The sequence below is a fragment of the Centruroides vittatus genome, unplaced genomic scaffold (genome assembly GCF_030686945.1).
Source record: "Centruroides vittatus isolate TY-2023 unplaced genomic scaffold, ASM3068694v2 contig_1773, whole genome shotgun sequence".
NCBI lineage: Eukaryota > Metazoa > Arthropoda > Arachnida > Scorpiones > Buthidae > Centruroides > Centruroides vittatus.
This window is the reverse complement of record NW_027121084.1, coordinates 538,603-557,214: the sequence shown is the minus strand read 5'-3', so window position 1 is coordinate 557,214 and position 18,612 is coordinate 538,603. Positions and strand designations below refer to the sequence as shown.

The 18,612-nt window shown below is 29.9% G+C and overlaps 1 protein-coding gene across 1 annotated transcript in view; it reads right to left on the bottom strand.

The window, feature by feature from the left end:
• The window catches only part of LOC136969250 (ubiquitin carboxyl-terminal hydrolase 24-like), a 135,477-nt gene that overhangs the window by 90,251 nt on the left and 26,614 nt on the right, over nucleotides 1–18,612 (bottom strand). The window contains exons 6-9 of the mRNA XM_067263338.1: nucleotides 11,450–11,485; nucleotides 4,340–4,405; nucleotides 2,308–2,448; nucleotides 2,055–2,213 (exon numbers count right to left, since the gene is read on the bottom strand). Of these exons, the coding sequence (XP_067119439.1) occupies nucleotides 2,055–2,213; nucleotides 2,308–2,448; nucleotides 4,340–4,405; nucleotides 11,450–11,485 (402 nt within the window). The remainder of the gene's footprint in view (nucleotides 1–2,054; nucleotides 2,214–2,307; nucleotides 2,449–4,339; nucleotides 4,406–11,449; nucleotides 11,486–18,612) is intronic.

Genomic DNA, 18,612 nt, shown 5'->3' with positions numbered 1-18,612 from the left:
TTTAATGATCTTGCAATTTTTCAAAATATTCTTCATAATTATAATCAATACAATTAAAATTTTAAAATTTTGGAAATAAATTTTAAAAATAAAATGAAAATTTTATAATAATTATATATAAATAAGTTTACAAACTATTTTAAAAATTTATAACGATGCAATATACTTAAGGTGGACCTAAAATACATGTGCAGTTACACTTCAATAACTAGAGCTACAAACATTAAAATTATGCATAATATTTGACTATGACTTTTAAAGCTTTTTATGTAATAATTTTATCAATACAGAACTATTTTATTTACGATTCTGTTAGTGATTTTAATGGTGACAATCAAAGAAAAATTTGGTAATAACAGCTGTTAGAACAGAATATGTCATCCATTATTGCATATTTGATGACCCTAATGATAATAGTCACCATTGGAATCACTAATGAAATTTGTAAATAAAATAAAATAAATTAGTTTTACATTGACAAAATTATTTTGTAAAAAAACTTTAAAATTTATGCTTTTGTTATTATTTACTGCACAGTTTTAACATTTATACTTCTTTAGTTAAAGTATAAAATGGCACAAAGATTTTAGTGTAACCTTCTATATTTATTATATATTTATGTTTATATAGCATTTTTATATATTTTTAAACTTTTTCTTAAAAATTTTAAAATATTTATATATTTAACTTTAATTTTAAACTGTTTTTGTTAAGATCTGCATTTAAAAATATTCTTATACTCTTGAATATCTGGTTTACATAATTACAAACAACTTGTTTAGTTTCTTTTTATACCAGTAAATATATAGACTCAGCCAAAGACTGGATCATATGTTCTAATTCTGCTATTGTACAAATTTTTATATTCCTTTTTTCAATTTAGTAACTTGTAATTTAAGTTTCAATAACCACTGTTAATCATAATAATGTTCAGAAATGAAAAATTCCTGGACTTTATTATAAATAGCAGTCACCATTAATCTGTCATATCCAATTATTATTTCAAAGAATTGCAAGATAAACAATCATTAAAATATGAAGAAACTTTATAATGGATTGTTTTCAAAGATATTTATGAAAAACGATTATTTAAAAAACAATTTTGAACTAATATTCATTTATTATTTCAGAAGATATATTAGAATCAAAAATATATTAATAAGTTTATTCGCCTTATAAGTTTCTGAAGAATCTATTAGCAACTTTGCAAGTCTTACCTCTGTTGTTTATTATTATTACCATTAATCACTGAAAAAGTCAATAATATTAAATGTCTCTATTGCTTTGAATATTGGAACACCAAGGATGACTTTAGAAACCAGAAAATGGTCCAAATCAAAATAAAAATATTTCATAAAATGTGTATATTTTAAATAAAATTAGTTTAAAAAGTTAGAGGTGTATTATTTGGTACAGATCATCCTCAAATAATTCCTGAGGTTTTTAAACTATTCAGATTCAATCCCAGGTCTCCCAGATTAGTCATCTGGCCAACAAGAAACATCTTATTTAACACATTCCCACTTTTTTCCTAAAATAATCATAATTCATTATAATTTTTTTACTTTTAGTAATCTTTATTAATTCAGTTAAGAATAATAAATTACTTCTTCTAGGTAAAAACAATTAATGTGTAGCAAATAAATTTTCAATTCAATAAGAAACACTTTGATTATTGTTTTTGATCTAAAAATAAAACGTTCTTATACATATGTTCTTTATTCCAATTACTGTTTTAATTAATGAAGGATTTTGGATTTATATTTTTAATTATGAGAAACTTTATTTTCTATTATATTAAAAGAATTATAATAATAATCCTATAATACTGTTAGGTTTCTAACAAATGACAAAACAGACTGGGTTCCCACAGTACTGTATTGTATTAAATATGCAATTAAATATTGTATTAACAATCAGTTAACATATCAATATATCTCTTAAGCTAAAAATTTGACCATGCTTAGTATATAATTAAAATATTAAGTATAAATTTATAAACTCATTTTATGAAATAAATTAAACTCTAATAAAATTTTAATTATTTAAATTACTTCTTTTAATCCATTCATTCTTGCATTAAAATGGGGACATTTTAACATTCTAAGGATAACATCTAAACGAAGAACATTCATGAAAGAAACTTGATTTTGCCACAGCTGTAAACATAGGAGCTTCATTGCATATAGCAATTCAGAGACTGAGCAAATGGTCTAAAATAAAAAAAATAAAAAAAAATATTAGTAATAATATATTTTAAAATTCAACTTCATAGCAGTAAGATAGGTTTTTTCATAATTTACAGACCTTGTTTTTAAAATCTTCATCAGTAAGGTTTTTTATTAAGTCTACTGCTTTATCCATGCATGGAGATAATAATGGACAAATAATTGAGCCATTTAGAAATTCAGCACACTTAGCTAAGGGCATTAAAAGGGCAGCCATTTGCTGGATTAAAAAAAAATAAAAGTTTATTATTATAAAACTTTTGAATTACATGTACTGAAATGAAATATTTCAATACTTTTTGAAATATTATTAAAATATTTTAAATGCAATCAAAAATTATTACAAATACTTACACAGTGCATGTAATAAGTTTTTGTTTTCTTTTTTTTAAAATCTTTTATGATATAATCTTAATTAAAGGCACTGTTATACAATTTGGAACCTTATAAAATTAAAATAGCCAATTTAACTAAAGTTCATGTTCTATTATAGTCAGAAATGTTTTTATGCATAGGCAATATAGGAATGCACCTATAATAGCAAATTTCTATATGTAAATATGTTACATTATAATTACACATGATCACAAAATAATTTACACATTAAACATTATATTTAAAAAAATGAAATTATATTTTTGTATAATAAGCAAAATTAAAATATATTTAATGTTCTCTCCTGTACCTCCTTTTACAAAAAAGAGTGGGAAAATAGCATCTTCTAACACAGGTCGCCAAACATTTTTATTGTTGACCCCTACAACTTTTCAAAACCTCACATCAACCTCCACCAAAAAGTTTGTGTTACAAATAAAAAAAAGCTCTTACTATTTTAATACATTTCTTTTAATTTTACATTTTTTACATTTATTGTATATATGTTAATAATAATTCTTGTAACTGACAATCAATGAGATGGATAAGCTTGATGATCCTTGGCAAGATTAGCTATATTCGGTTCAAAATTTGTAAATTTTAGTCTTTTCATCGTTTCCCCAATAATGTTATATCGACCCCTGGGGGTCAATATTGACCACCTTGGTGACTCCTGTTCTAACAGTAAAATGCTAAAAACACTTCTGATTTAGTAAAATAGTTTTTCCCTCATCCTTAGTTCCAAATAAAAACTTCAAGTGATTTGTTCTCAACATGAAAAATGCAGCAATTAAAAGTCCAGAAATGAATCTATTACTCACTTTTGCATACTTTTACACATTCATAAAAATATGAAATAAAATTTAATATATCCTTAACAACTGATAAGCCAATTTCTCCTCTACCAAATTCGTTCATTATCACAGTTTCATTAGAAATTATGTGTTACCATATTTACTCACATATAAGATTAATTTGTTTGCTAGAAACAGTGTGTGAAAGGTTTTTTGTGCCTACGATATAAGATGATCTCACATATAAGAGATATATAGGAAGAGGTGTGATAAAAATAAAGAAAATTGGATTTATTAATACAATTCTTATTTTATTTTGTTCAATCACAAATAAAATATCAATTGCATGTAGATGCACACATTTCCAATTGTAATTTTAAATATATTTAAATTAATTTTTACCCTTTAAGAAGAAATCTTGTAAAATTGACAGCATAATTTGTTAATGTAAAGCTGGACAATCAGGAACCTTTTTGCCAATTCTTAACAGTTGAATCCACTGTCCATCAATTACACTTACAAGTTTCTCTTAATTCTGCTTTTGAAGAATCATCCTTTTCACAAGGGAATGGATTAAAACTTATATTGGGCTACCGTGTGATTTTGAAATTTCAATTTGGAATTCAATTCAAAAGCTTTGCTTTTCCTATTGCTATTCATCTTTACTCCTGACAATACAAAAGGACCCAGATAAAATACTTTTCTTTTTAAACATCAGAGGGTGAGCATTGAGTAAATAATGTGAATACACAATTGACAAAAATTATTGAAAAAATGCAAAAAATCTTTTGCTCGCACATATAGGATGACCTAGGTTTATGAAGCAGTGAAAAATGAATAAAACCTCATCTTATATGCAAGTAAATACGATATGTGAATTGTTGTATTATTACATGTACTTTTAAACTTAAGTTATCGATAAAAATTTTATTTCATACTTACTGATGATGATAAATTATCATTATGAAATTTTTTACTAATTTGAGTAAATCCTCCTTCTTGAGCAAACTATTTAAACAAATATAACAATTATTATTGAATAAAATACATTTCTTACTTAATACATATGCAATATATTTTAATTAAATAATAATCGATACAATTAATCTTCTTTTTGTATATGTATGTACCTACATTATATATGGTGTTTATATTCATATATATTAATTTGCCTATAAATTTAAAAAATAAAATTTTAAGATATTTTATTAAATGATATTGATAAAATACCTTAAAATTGATCGTAATGATGACACTGATTCTATTAACATCACATTTAAATTATGGATGATAGTTTTCTTCTTATCCTCAATATTGAAATTGATATCTAGTAATAGTCTAAATTATGTTTGCTTAGATATTTAAATTATGTGGAAAATTGGATAAACTTAGTCTATATAATGTGTAAAATATAAAACTAGCAACTACAAAACTGAAATGCAGAACAAAAAATTAAAATATTCACATCAACATCAAATAGTCTCATATGTAAATGCACTATTAGTAACAATTTCTTTTCATGAAAATAAGACATTCATTTATTCATTCACTGAAATAAAGTACAATTTTATTAAATATATTTTATAAAAATTTGAAATATATGAAAAAACTAAAGAAATAATCATGATAACTAGAGTAAATGATGACTATATGTCCATTATTAAATTAAACACAGAACACCAAACTTTATGCAAGGAGTATAAAAATTCAAGGAGTTTTAGACTCCTTGTGTGAGATTTGATGTTGTTTGTTTAATAAAAAAATAATTTTTTTATATTAAAATATTTTTATTTTAAACAAATTCTTTTTAAATGGTCTTGAAAACTGAAAAATTATCTTTAAAAATCAAAGAATTATATCTTCCACAAACTGGACTGTTCTATAACAAGAAAAAATTACAAAAAATCTAAGATACATCAGAAATTAAGAGAATTATTCGTAGTTCACTTAATTTCTTGTTATGGCACAGATTTTAGGTTTTTTGTGGTGTGTTCTGGGTCTTTAAAAGTATCTTTTAATTTCAAAAAATATGCTTATTAAATAAGATTAGAGTTTTTAGTTACTATGTAATCATCAAGTTTTTTAAATCAAAAATTCTAAATATAGCATAGCTGTGGATTTGGTTTATTTCAAACACATTTTTGTTAGAATTAAAAGTTGCTTGGAAAATAATAATTTATATACTCCAATTTAATTATTCAGGGGCACTTTTGACAGTGCTGGCTGTTGGCGTATTTTTTGCAACTTACTGTTATGACCTATAACTGTTTGCCATTAACTGACCTTATTGAGGATGTCTTTTTCTACGGTAATACTTTCTTTTTTAATTTTATCCTTTTTACTTATTATTGGAAGAGTTGAACCTAATGCAGGTCCAATGTCTCATACACCACCTTCTTCCCCCCATGGTAAAGCTTCAACTTCTGCTGATAAATGTCATCGATCACCAAATGAAATAACATTGAAATTACCTCAACTAGACAATTATTTTGCATCACAGGATATTTCTTCTCAAATATCTCAGAAGATTCTCTGTTTTCTTGAGGAACATTTAGATACTATTCTATTCAAACTGGAAGAATTGTCATCAAAGTTTGACTGATTGTCTAATTTACATAAGGAGTGTGAAGAATGACTAACCTGCCTGGAAGGAAACATTACTAAACTTTTGACTTTTTGACTGTATGTATGGATAATTTTTCTCTTCAGAATTATTATATAGACTCTGTATACAAAGATTCGAAGAAAAATAGCATTATTGTTTCTGGTTTGAGTGGTAACAACTAAGAATTAGTTAATAATGCTAACAGCTATATTGAGTTGTTTAAGACAGAACAGGGAATCCATTCCTTTTTTTAACAGTTGTCGAATATCAGGAACTTGGCTTGTATTGTTTGAGTTCTATACTCAAGCTGATAAAATTTAAAAACTGTAGCCATCAGGTGATCTACTTAAGCACAAATCTAAGAACATTATTGCTGCATCATTCTCTTTCTCCCAAGTGAAGTTAATGAAAGGATATATGCTTGAGAGTTGCTACATGAAGGTAAAAAAACATCTTGTCTGTACCTTCAGTGAAGATCCTTATTAATCCGTCACGATCTTTACGATGAATCGTCTCAAGTTAGGTTTCGTGACTCGAGAATGTCTGTAAGATGGTTCGAGGAAAGCTACACCTCCACACTCAACAAGTAAATATATACAGTTTATTTACACAACAAATATTTACAAGATGTACAATGTTCGACACCAATACATACGCTATGCTACAAAGATGTAGTATCTCACGTCGGCTTGTCTATTGGGGACTGTTAAACTTCGGGGAATTCAGGTCGCCTTTCCGGAGTTGGCTCAACTATACGGCCTGTCGAATCTCCGCACTTACCCGTCCCTGAGATCGTTGTCAGAGGAGAACACTCTCTCTATGCTCAGCGGGCTGTCCAAGTGCCTGAGACCCCCGTATTATCAGTCTCTTGCCATTCTCCTCGTTTTTTCGCCACCCTTCCAATTTAAGGGATCCTGCTGCGACCACCCGCGAACAATCAGTTCCTTCCCTTTTTTTTTGAGAGCTTCCAAAGACGTCCGCCCTATTTCCCGCCGACGTAGCTCACATTTGCGTCCGTCCCTCGTTTACATTTTTTCCCCAAGCCGGCCGGCACGTAGCACACACATTGACCCCTAAACAAAACCGCTACTCCTTTGATCTTTCCAACCGTTTATGGCCCCAACGCCAGGTGGGTCCAATTATCTCTGTCGTGTGGCTTTTTGACTTAGGACGCTAAAAGCGACCTTTACACCTTCCCACACTATGAGGATGTCGTCAACATAACGCAGTACAGCAGCAGGTAGTGGATGGCAAGTGGGGAATTGAATACTCTGTGCTCAATTTCTCTCATAATGGGCTCTGCTAAAATAGCAGATAAAGGGGAACCCACGGAAACTCCCTGCTTCTGTACATAAATTTTCCAATTGAAATGGAAATAATTATGCTCGGTGATAAAGGTCAGCGCACCACATATATCAAGTACCTGCTAGATATTAAAGCCTTTTTTGAGAAGCAGAGAGTTGGCGAGCATTATGGCTTCAAACGTGGGTACCAAAAGGTACAAGGATACAACATCTAGTTTGCAGAAGATGTAGGTGCTTGCTTGTATCAAACCAATGTCTGAAGTGATGGTGGATTTAGCAACTACAAACAAGGACATAACATAGGGTAAATCTGGAATTAGTGCGCATAGGAACTTGGCAAGCACTTTCTCTAAAAAAAAAAAAGTGGGGTACAAGCGGACATAACAGCCAGCTTGCCTTATGCGTTTTTGGTTCAAAGAACAACATAGGACATGCAACATTGGTGGGGAGTCAAGGCATCCAGTTAAGGTCAAAGTTACACCTAGTAGGGCTATGATTTTCCTTGCCTTCCATAAGATGTAGGGCCTTCGCTCATCACTGAGGAATGTGGTTGCAAGAGAAACTCATTGGTTCCTAGGAGAAAGTCATCTTCTTTGCACAGTAGAAACTTCTTGTCCTTGTTGGAGAATAAAAGTCTCAAGCCCGCCCTTACCAGGGCAGGCTTGAGACTTGAGACATGGACTACCAAGCATTACTGCTTGGTAGTCCATGTGACGTTTAGATTCATCAGATGTTCGTTTTGCTACTGTAAGCTTCATGATTATTGATAACTCCATTTGCAGATATGTGGCGGCTGCCTGGCACAATTTCAGGGCCGGGACCAACTGGGAAAAGTTGGTATGGTAGGGGGGATATACTTAGGTCTCCTTTGTAGGATTCTATGTACTGTGGCAGGTACATCCTCATCCATATAATTATAATATAGGATGTTTACCACCATCTTGCTCTGTTTATATGACGGACGTACTAACCATTGGAGTTTGCTATTCAATTTTTTTTGTAGTACTTGCGTACAACTAGATGCTATACTCTGTATTTTACCCAATTGCTCATAGAACATAGATGGGTCACATACTTTGGTAAATTGAAAATGCATTGCATAAAGTTCCAGTTTGGCTTTTGCAAGGCAGTTTCGTTTGTTCCCAATCAGCTTTGCAAGTAGAGATTTTTCCATATTTGGAAGTGTCCCTCGTAGACACGGTGGAAATGCCTTATACTTAAGTGAGATGTGCTTAGGTACTACATTTGTGTTCTGCAAATTAAAAGAAAATGCAGTTAGGCAAGCAGTTTCTGCCACTGTTTCTTTAGCTTCAGCACAGAATAGAAGAGGTTTTTTGCAGTTTCCATCCCTTAGTATACTATAGATTAATACTCTTGCCAAATATTGTATAGTAGAACAGAAAATTCACTGAGTTCGGCGTTATAAATGTTTTTTTATCGCAAGTATTTTAGATGAATTTATAATCATTGTTGTCAGGTGAATAAATGTTTTGAAAGAATGTACAGAATATACTGAGAAAAAGAACAAAACACATATTTTCAAATTAAAATATTTGATAAGCCCTTAAGAACAAGTGACTAATTTTCAAACATGTCCAAAAAATAATTTTTTCACTTCAGAAAAATCAGGGGTCTATGCTGTACTGCTGAAGAATCTCGCAACAGGAATAAATACAAAGTACAGTACATTGGGGTCACAACAAGAATGTTTGATAGCCATCTAACAGAATACCAAGATGATGTAGTGAAGGGAAGGCAAACTATAGAACTTACAAAAAAAAGGTGCTCAAGCAGGATTACAAACCACTATGGACCCAAGTAACAATGCTCAAGTGCTGCAAAAATCAAAAACTCGTCTTTATATGGGAGTCCCTTCTCACAGCAACCTCAGATGCATGTAACACTCCCACTCTCGACCTGCCCAATGTATGGGTCATGTTGTATAAGCAGTTAAACAACGATCCTCATCTGCCATCACATTACTAACATGGACATACATCCAAGCAAGCACTGCTTCGCAACATACATATCACATCGCATGCACGACTTCAAACACGTTCGAAAATTAGTCACTTGTTCTTAACGGTTTATCAAATATTTTAATTTGAAAATATGTGTTCTGTTCTTCTCAGTATATTCTGTATGTTCTTTCAAAACATTTTGTTGTTGCCTGACAACAACAATTATAAATTCATCAAAAGTACTTGTGATAAAAACGCACTTATAATGCCAAACTCAGTGAATTCTCCAGCCTACTGCTTTATCAACGTAAAAGTTTCCAATAAACTAATATTTAATCGTTACTTGAATAATTTAAAAAATTTTTTATCTTTGACCAAAACAAAAATTAATTTTCTTATAAAATGTGGAAAGATCATTTTTAAGAATCAGAAATTGTCACAAGATTTTCTCAATTCTGATTCCCAGAAAATGTCCAATTTTTCCCGATTTCCAATTCCAATTAACCATCCTATCACAATTATATACTGCTTTTATTGACTTCAAGAAAACTTTTGATACAGTCAATTATGATTTGTTATTGTATAAGCTTAGGAGTATAGGTCTTTTTGTGTTTTTTCATTAATTTACTTAAGAGTCTTTTCTCTAATACTAAATATCTTACAGAGGATTTTTCCTTTTGTACTGATTATGTTGTTCCAATAGAGGGTTACCTCAAAGAGAGCCATTGAGTCCTACCCTTTTTATTTTGTTTTTGAATGATCTTCCTTGACCTTCTGAGCAGTCAAAGCTCTATAGCACTAGCTTCTCATGTTGAAATTAACTGTCTTCTTTATGCTGATGATGTCCCTCTATCAGCTAATTCAGCGTCTGTGCTTAAGAAAATACTCAATCTTACTTAGAGATATTGTGTAGATAATCGATTGGCAATTAATTCGGATAAGACAAAGCTTATGATTTTTCATAGGGGTGGTAAACTTAAAAATACAGAGTTTCACTTTAGAAAACCGTAAACTGGAAATTGTGCCAAATTTTAAATATCTAGGAATTTATTTTTCATCACAGGGCACATTTTCTTATCATTTAAATAAAGGTTTACTTGATGCAAAAGCTAAAATCTCTAATCTCATCAAATTATTTATTAAAATTAAAGCATCTTCATTACATAATTATTTGACTCCTTGATTGAACCAAGTATTTTTTTATGCTTTTCCAGTGGTCTGTTAGTGGACAGATTTGAGAGAATACAGTTGTTCTACTTTAAGCAGGTGTTCCATATTAATAGATCTGTCTCAGGACCTGCACTGAGAATGGAATTGGGAAGACCTCCCCTTGCTATTAATTTATCAATAAATTTGTTTCAGTTTTAGAGGAAACTTATTGATCTACTGGACACTCGAAAACTGATACATACAAGACTTTCATGGATGAATAATAATTCTTTTTTGAAACTAAGACCTGTTATAGTTAAAGGACTATTAAATAATATTAGATGGTCTTCTAGTTATATATATTTTTTAAGTGAAAGTTCGTTCCTCCTGGATTGCGATCAATGACTAAGAGACTTATATTGGTCACAAGATGTTTGTTATTTGAGTGAAAGGAGTTGGAACTGAAACTTTTCTTAATAGAATTTGGACTCTAGCACTATATTTACTGTCTTATTTCAGTTAAAAAATAGTCATTTGCTGCACAATTTAGATTAAATAGGTTTTCAGTAAACTTAAATGGTAAAATAATTAATGTCTCGTGTGACACTTTGTGTTCTTTTTGTGGAATGACAGTGATGAATGTGAGAAAATACCATCTTGACTCTTGTAATATTCTTTCGGATATCTGAGTTGCTATACTGACATCTGATTTTTGTTATCAAATTCTATTCAGTGACAGCTTTGCCATGTTAACATATGAATTGTATAAATTTTTTTCATGTATCAAATTCAAAGTAACAAAGTTATTTAACCCCCCTTTGTATAGCATCCATTATATCAAATAATAAAGATAGATAGATTAATTGATTGATTTAATTATTTGTTAAACTAATAAATTTTTATCCAAGATTAAACATACTTGATAATTTTGAATTAAAGCTTTACTTTCAATAGAATATAGCAAATAAATTTATAATTAAAATACTGATAAAATATAATTTTAGCAAAAGAATATTTTAATAATTGTACTTACTCTGTTTATAGTATCAATTAACCAACCATAAGAATCCTAAAACAAAAAAATTTTAATAAGTGTTTTAATGTGACAAAAAAAAACTATCACTTATTTTAATATTAATCTTTATTTACTATTTATTATGTTTAAATAATATAAACTGACATTATTTAATATTATATTGTAATAAATAATTACTCTTTCCCTGATTATATTTAGTATCCAAGGGGTTTCTTTATTTAATTTTTATTTTAGTACATATATATTTTATAATTCAAACTACCTAAATTAAGCAAAGTGGTCCATTTTAATCAATCCACTAGAATAACTCAAAAAATATGCATCCTACAGAAAAATTTATTAAACCAAAAATTTTAGACTTTAAGGGGCCATAAGATGGGCTATTGGTTTCATCACATGTGAACCTTCAATCAGTAAAAAATAAGGCCAACTTCATTTTCTTAAATGGGATCACACATTTTTATTGTATATTATGATTCTATATCAAAAACAAATAAACTTTTATCTAAAACATTTTTTCAAAAGATGCACTTATCAGAAGCTGAACTCTATTAAAGATGATAAAACCAATTGAATGAAATCAAAGTAACCAAGACAAGTTTCATCTTCATTGAATATATCAGATCCTCTTATCATCCACCAATTTACAGAAAAAAAGTATAGTTCAAATCACTAAAGGAAAGTGGATAATGTTACTTTTACTTCAAGATCTAAACAATCTTCCAACTCAGCTGAATCTGCAGCTGGAATGTTTTCTTTGGGACCACACAAAGATGTCAACATGGTCATTTATCATTCACCTGTCTGTCTCACAATCTCTCTCTCTCTCTAAGTCATAAGTGTGAGCCCTGGAGCAATTTCTTTCTACAGTTAAATTAAAAAAATACAGTGGAATCTTGCTTAATGAGCATAATTTGTTCCAGAATCTTACTCGTAATGTGAAACACTCATTAAGCAAAACAATTTTTCCCATTCATATAAATTAATGTAAAATATGATAATGTATCCCATGCCGAAAAAAATACTCAAATATTTTATGTATAATGTTTATCCAAAGAAAATTATACAATGTACATTGTTAAGGAGCGAGAATCATCTTCATCTTTTCTTCTAGCATGGAATGAACCAACCTGGAATGCAAATTCAATTTGCAGGAAACAAAATAATTGAAAAAATATGTCTCATAAACAGCCAAACAATGTGCCAAATTCTTGGGTTATGTAAAGGCTATAATTAAATATTAGAAATTAATTAATTTGACTAGAAATAGACAATTATGCTTCCATCTCGTATTAAATTTAATGATTATAAATAATTAATTTTTAATTTAGACATTTCTAAAATTTAATTTGGAATTGGTCATTAAATTTAATACAAGATGGCAGCATAACTGCCTACCTCTGGTCAAATTATTTAATTTCTAATATTTAATTATAGCCTTTACATAGTCAAAGAATTTGGCATATCGTTTGGCATGTTTATTATATAACAGGCTATGGTTGTTGATGTTTATATGTAATATATCTGAACATAAGTTTGGAAAAATGTGTGATTACAAGTGACACTAAGATGCTAATAGAATGAGTGCCAAATACAGACTGATGGAGCATGCACACAATCTGAGACTTCCCCTCTCTTTGTCTCTCATTATGTAAAACGTCGCTTGTTAAGTGAGTCATTTTTTTACAATTTGTTTTGCTCATTATGCAATTTACTCATTATGAGAGGTGCTCGTTAAGTGAGGTTCCACTGTATCGTTTCAGAAGAGAAGTTGGAAAGCTTATCTCATGTCTTCTTCTTCCTCTAATGGTCATATATTGGCACAGGCAAAAAGGATTAAAACCTCCACAAAGATAACTCAAGTTTATCAATCCCCAGAGAAAAAATTCTGGTGTCAGCCATTGTGACATTATACAGAATTATTAATTCAACTGTGATATATTGGGGGATCCCACACAACAACCACAGAAAATTAAGTTTTTGCTCTTAAAAAATTTTTAGAAAAACTTTTTCATGCATGAATTCAGAATTAATCATTTTAATATCCTATCTTTATTAAGTAAAACAAACGTATTCAATTTAATAAATTATTTTGTGTTTAGATGTTAATTTTAAATTTCTTGAAAACTTAGCTAACTTACAACTCTTCAAAAGATTTTTCTGTGAAATGTAAGACAGAAAATTAGTCATCAAAACACATACATTACACTGCACATAAACATTTTGAAATCCATCAAAATAAAGATTTACATCTCTTAAATCCAAGAATCCAAAATGATGGGACCATGAAAATCAAAGCTAATTTTAAGAAATAATCAGAAGAGAAAATAAAGATAAAAAAGTGAAGCCTCTTTTTTCTATTGTCTATAATTCTTTTATCTACTAAAATAGATTTAAGTTTATTTTAACAATTAATAACTTAACAACAAATTTAAATGAATTAAAGAATATCTGAATACATAAAATATGAAATAAAATTTATTTATTGAAAAGGCAATGATTCATTTATTAATCAAAATACATTCAGAATTAAATTAATAGTTTCATTTTCAAATAATTTTATCATTACTAGTTTCAATAAATGACAATGCTCTTAAAAAAATCTTTTCTCCTCATTTTAAATTAATATTTTATCAAGACTAAATTGTTTAATAGACTAATTACATATTAAATGATAAATAAATAATTATGGGGCGTATCCCGACTGCCGCTGCTGCTGGTGACTTTTGTTAAGCACTCCACTTGTGACTATAAGCCTGAAGTTACTAATTTGATTAACACGCCGATTTTATTACTAAAGAAGATTAACAGTTGGATATTTAACCTTAATAAGAAATTTCTAATATTAACAAAAATGCAACGTTCTCCAGTTAAGCGAGGAAGGCCACCACTTAACAGAACCAAACCAGTGGGAGTAAACGCAACGACTACACAGCAACAAGTTCCAAGTTAATTACAGATTATAATTTACAAACGGATAAAAATATAAATGCTATTTCCGAGGAATATGAGAGTATTAGTGAAGATTTAATACCCCAACACATTCAAGAACAATCAGGTGAGCCATTCTTATTATCTACTTCAGTACAGGACACGGACAATCTGTTAGACACTTCTTTGACAGTTCTATGGAACAAAATCTCCAACCTTATAGAAGCAACTAGTGATAAACTATCCAACCAAATTACTAATATAAAGGAGGAACTGAATCTAATCCATGAAAACCTACGTGAAACCAAAGAAAGACAAACTAAGATAGAAGAACAGATAACTAAATTATATCAACAGATTGACACCTTGCAGATCGAAAAAGATTTTACACAATTTAAAATGGACACTCTAACCAATGATTATAATCGTAATAATATCATATTATACAATTACCCCACTTCAAGGGCTATTACTAAGGAAGAAATTTATAAATTTATTGACTCTTTACTAAATACTCACAGTATGGTTCAAGAAGATATTTTAGAGATAGTTCAACTAACTAAATTACCTAAATTGACTTTAAAAATAATCTTTGGTAATAATCAACTTCAAAATTCTGTCTTCTTTACTTACATTTGAAAAAACAACAAAACCAACTTGAAGGCTGGGAAGATATCCAACTATCACCAGACCTTACAAAAAATTCAAGGATCAGATGTAAAAACTTACTTTCAATGCTTTATGAAATTCGAAAACTAAATCCACAGGCCAAACTACATAATGATATATAATAACAGGAAAAGAGAAAATTACATACAATATCAATGGAAAAAGTCTGGTTTATGCAGATTCATTTTTACCATTTTCTAACTCAACAAGATCCAATAGCTGATACACTATAAAACAAAGTCAAATGCAAAGTCACTCTAATCTCGAAAATAACAATCCAATATCTGTCATAAACTGGAATTGTCAGGGACTTAAACATAAAACTTCATTTGTTAAATTTATGCTGGCTAAATATAAACCGTTCATTTTTGCTATGACAGAAACTTGGATTACAACTGACAACTTCTATATATCTAATTTTAATAATTTTACGGTAGTAACCACTTTAGCAAGTAAATCAGCAGGTCCAGGTCGCCCAAGAGGAGGTCTTTGCATGTTGATAGAAAAAGACTATGGTACAATAATTCAAGTTAAAAAATCTATTAATTATATTTTACTTCTCATTTCAATAAACAAAAACAAAGTATTAAATAAGAATAATAATTTATTGATAATAATGCTAACTTATGTGCCGCCTGGTGATCTAACTTCAATTAATGAAATTTTCAAAATGATCGATACATGGTACCATATAACTCCTTACATTATTGTACTAGGAGACTTCAACTCCAGAATTGGAGAATTGATGGATACTAAATATAAGGGTTCTAATCATTTAATTCATAATTACCGAAAATCCAAGGACAAACAGACCAACAATATGGGGAAAAGACTAATAGAATTAATAACTGAATACAAATTATTTATACTGAACGGACGCATTAAACCAGATTTTCCTGCGGAATATACCTGCTTAACCAATACTGGTAAATCCACTATTGACTATACAATATGTTCTGATCTATTGCTGGACCGCTGTACGGAATTCATGATAACTTCATTTGATACATCTGACCACTTCCCTACAATAGCAAAATTTTTATTAACCTCATTAAAGAAGAGTAGTAATCAATTTATAAATAGCCCAAAAATAAATTACAAAATGTCAAATTATCGAACTGAGATTGATAATCGTATGCTTACCATCCCGGAAATAACGGATACTAATAATATAAAGATATACAAGCTAATGATGACAATTTTAAACGACTACATATTCCTTAATAAAAATAAAAGTAACCTTCAAAATAAAGCTAAAGAAATGTGGTTTGACTCTGACTGTTACAGAATGAGAACGAAAAAACAAGAGGAATTAAATAAATTTAGGCAAAATCCTAATGATGAAAATTTTGAAAACTATAAAAAAGCTAAACGATCCTATAATAATCTACTTAAAACTAAAAAATCAAACTATCTTCGCAAAATTGAACTAAACCTAATTAAAAATAATAAAGATGGTAAACTGTTTTGGAATACAATACGAAGATTTCGGCCTAAGTTAATCGGAAGTTCTATCACAATAGACTTTAATACCTGGAAGCAGTTTTATCAAAGATTTCCACAAATTCACATGGAATTATCGTTAAATACAAGTTTAGAAGTTTACAACGAAATTTTAGATTCTGACTTTACTATTACTGAATTGAATAATGTCATTAAAAAAACAAAAAGTAAAATAACTCCAGGAAATGACAATATTCCAACTGATTTCCTAAAAATATTATCACACAATTCTAGACTAAAAATATTAAATTTATTTAATAGTATGTACAAATCTGCTTCCTATCCCGATTCCTGGATCTCAGCCATTCTTACGATGATCTATAAAAAGGGCGATCATTCCTCTCCTAGCAATTACAGACCGATAGCATTGTTATCTACTATAAGGAAATGTTTTACCTCACTCCTTGCAAACAAATTTAAGCTATGGACTAAAACTATGGAATTAGAAGCCGAATTTCAATATGCATTTACTGTAAATAAAGGAACCGAATTTGCAATTTTTACCTTATTAATGATAGTTCAACTTTATCTATTAAAAAAACATAGAAAATATATGCTTCCTTCATTGATATACAAAAAGCATTTGACTCAATATACGTTCCTCTGTTGGTGCATAATCTGAAATCCTGTGGTGCAAGTTCCCGATTTACTTCAGCAATTCTTAAACTATACTCAAACTATAATATCAAGATAAAACAAGGCAATAATATCTCTCAAACTTTAACTTTATCCCGTGGAATTCTTCAAGGTGATCCTCTCTCTCCTTATTTATTCAACTTCTATCTCATAGGTATTGATCGTCTTTTTACCGAATCAACTGATGGAATTGAAATAGGAAATAGAATCTTTCATTATATTCTTTTTGCGGATGATCTTGTGCTTCTGGCTCCAACAAAGATTTCATTACAAAGGAAAATTAATCAACTTAATAAATTTCTTCAATCACTATATTTAACAATAAATTCGACCAAAACGAAAGTCATAATATTCCGTAATAATTGCAAAATATCTGAAAATAACACTAAAATATATCATGAAAATACTCTTTTACAAACTGTAAATGAAATAGACTATTTGGGAGTCAAATTTGATTGGAACCTATCCTTTAAAGCACATTTTAATAAAATAAAAATCAAAGCAAAGCAAGCCATAGATAATCTACTATTTGTATGTTCCAAGTTGAAAACTACTCATTTGAAAATTCATATTAAACTATTTAACTCAACTGTGAGAACTTCAGAGTCAAAATTGTAATAATTTTCCCCTAATATAAACAACAGCGACAGAAAAAAATTCCTAGCCGAGAAAATATGCATCCCTGGTCAACTATCCATTGTTCTTAAGCTGTCTACAGATCATCTTGCAACTTAAGTTTATAGTTAACGTCCGAATTTGTCATATATTTTTGGTCCCGAGAACACCTATGACCCAAATCGCCATCAACCATCGATCACGTGACCAATTTTCCCAGCATAAAGCTATAAAAGCCACTTCTTTCCCCCCCCTCAGGGGAGTCTGCCAGACCAACGCCATCGCAGGTCGTCACCACTCTGGACCTACAGTCCCAGCGTCACTGCGCTCAGTCGTAACTTTATAAAAGTGTGCCATTCCCGGATACCTATATACACTTCTTGGATATTAAGTGCTAACTCGATAAGGAACGTATTATGAGGTATGAACCGAACCTGTAAGCTCTCTCTCGAATCCTACGCGAATTAGGGAAATTAGTCAACTTTTATAATTGTGTCCTTTGTTTAATTCCAATAAATCTTGTTTTAATGGTTAAATGGTGTCCTCTTTGACTCGAATATCGCTTTCGCCTTATCGTCGACCCCTTCTCCCCTCCCATCCACTCGCCCGACAAGAAGAGTCCCAACGCTCGGGACCGAAATCATAACTTAGCCATCTTGACAAGTGAAAGGTCAATGACCTGTTGCTGGAAAGGGGAGATACGACTTTCTCCTACCTCCCTCGATCTCACACAACTATCATACCCATAATATATTATGCAAGTCCAATATGGAGTTTAGATTATATTTATAAATTGGAATATCTTC